The sequence below is a fragment of the Adiantum capillus-veneris genome, chromosome 25, assembly GCF_014529385.1.
Source record: "Adiantum capillus-veneris isolate H3 chromosome 25, ASM1452938v2, whole genome shotgun sequence".
Lineage (NCBI taxonomy): Eukaryota > Viridiplantae > Streptophyta > Polypodiopsida > Polypodiales > Pteridaceae > Adiantum > Adiantum capillus-veneris.
In genome coordinates, this window is record NC_140955.1 from 1,983,503 (window position 1) to 1,985,689 (window position 2,187).

Sequence of the window (2,187 nt, forward strand, 5' to 3'; positions counted from 1 at the left end):
ACATCAAGACATGACACGGAGTAGAAACTCATCGTTCATGGGGGTAACCGACTTATCCGTGGGCTGGAAAGCCATCCTTATCATCAATTGACACCAAGGAGTCGGAGGTGTCTTGAGACAAGCTGTCTTAAGGATGATCAATCATATCTTTCTTAATTCAACCAGTTTTAACCCAAACAATTCTTTCCTACATTATAAACAAATGCATGTTGGAATTTACATTCCATTTTTAGTCAATTATTTATATTTTGATTCTTATTCACTCCTTACATATGCAATGCTAACTTATAGAAGAACTTAAACTATTTAAAGACTTAATTGAATAATGAAAAACCCACCTGGGACTGATGGGCCATCTGCTGCTGCACTGACGCCTGAAGACTCTCCTCTGTAGGCCTACTACTAGCCCCAGCTTCATCGTCGTGCAACACTCTAGTTCTTTTTAGAGCTCTACCCTCATCATCATATGTAGAATTGGCGCAGGTCCTTTTAGGTGCCATAACTTCTTATCCGTGGATTAACCAACTAGAGTTTTGCTCTCTAGTGATTTTTTAGTAGAGATCCCTCTAGATGAGAGAGAATTTGCCAGGACTCTGAGTCTGTTCAAAATGTGAACCAAGGGGTCTTATTTATAGGTTTCTGGGCACTCATAGGCTGAAAATGGCAGCTTCTTGCAGCTCAAGATGGCACCCCCTGCTGCTAATTGTGTCCCTGGCAGGTCAGTGATGACCCCTCCCATTACCTGTCAGCTTTAAAATATTAATCTGCTATATTTTGACCTATTTTTACTTAATTGGTAAATATCTGGTAAATATCTGGGAGCCTTTAGTAAAGTCTATGCTTAAATGATTAGTGTAGCCATTCAATTTTTCTTAATAATTTAATTTATATTGAATCTTTCGAAAGGACTGTCAGTTTTTGTCCGAAATTCCAATTTCTAGCCCGAGGTTTGTTGTGCTTAAGATTTTAAAAATACCATTTTTAATTTCTTTTGAAATAGTGCTTTACCTGTTTGTAAGTCCAATGCTTTCCCCTAAAAATTTGAGTTCATCCCTCTCCAGCTAGAAAGGTGGAGACCTTACTATCCACTTGGTGTTGTTCGTGTCAAGGGAGAATCAACCTACGACATCATTCAAAAGGAGATCACAGAGGACGAGCTATTTGAAGAAACTTTTCACTTTGTTTTAGAAGGATCTATAGTTATCAATACAAAACAAGAAGACAAGTATCTTGTGGAGAATGGATTGGTTTATCTAAAGCGGAAGGCCATCAAAAGGCGGAGATGAGCAACAAAATGTCCATCCTTTACTGTTACTCCTACTCTTTCAGGAGTAAGGGAAAGCTATAGTGGTTCACAGGATTCCAACCAGTCTTGGAAGTGATCATGGAAGCACTTTCAATGACGGGATGGTTTCTTTCAAAAGTGCTACCTTGCAAAATAATTTGCTTGTCCATAAAGAAGAGCTAGATAAATGTGAGAAAGAGTGTACAAGGGAACATTCAAAGCTAAAGAATATTCCAGTTGCAAGGCATGACAACTTTGAGCTAAAAATTGAGGAGCTCAATGGAAAAGCCATCATACAACTATGGTGCAACGAATGTGGAGAGGCTTATGGTATAGGTTCCTCGGATGGGAAGCTTGTAGCTTACACATGCTTGGAGAACTTCTTACGAACACATATATTTAGCAAGATACATGAGAAAATGTATCATTCAAAGAGGGGTATACTCAAGGTAGCGATTAAAGAAGGAGCAACAACGGAGGATGATGCTAGTTGCATTCTTCATGCATTAGAAGTGATGAAATCCTTCAACAATAAGGAGAATGGTATGTATTTTTGTTTATCATATATTGTTATTGATTGGGGCATGTAAAGTTTCCTCTTGATAACATATTTTTCAAATATATAACATGTTATGTAGGTGTATCTTTTGAGCTTGTCAAAGGGACACTTCTTGGGAGCAAAGATAAGAAGCTTGTAAGAATACAATGCACTTATGATAGCACTTGGCTACCACTATGTACTCCTTGTTCATATCTACATACTATAATGATGGATCGTGCACTATCAAAGACACATACAATGGGCATTAAAAAAGAAGCCGTCCTATAATTCCTGCTCTTATAGGGCTTTGAGGTTGACCCAAAAAAGCTAGTGGAAAAGATGAAAAGTAGAAATCATTGAG

General features: G+C 38.0%; 1 protein-coding gene across 1 annotated transcript; it reads left to right on the forward strand.

The window, feature by feature from the left end:
• The first annotated feature begins 1,407 nt into the window (after positions 1–1,407).
• On the forward strand, positions 1,408–1,875 carry LOC147424322 (uncharacterized). Its single transcript, XM_086500693.1, has one exon. The coding sequence runs from the start codon at positions 1,408–1,410 to the stop codon at positions 1,873–1,875; it is 468 nt and encodes a 155-aa protein (XP_086356819.1).
• Positions 1,876–2,187: the final 312 nt, after the last annotated feature.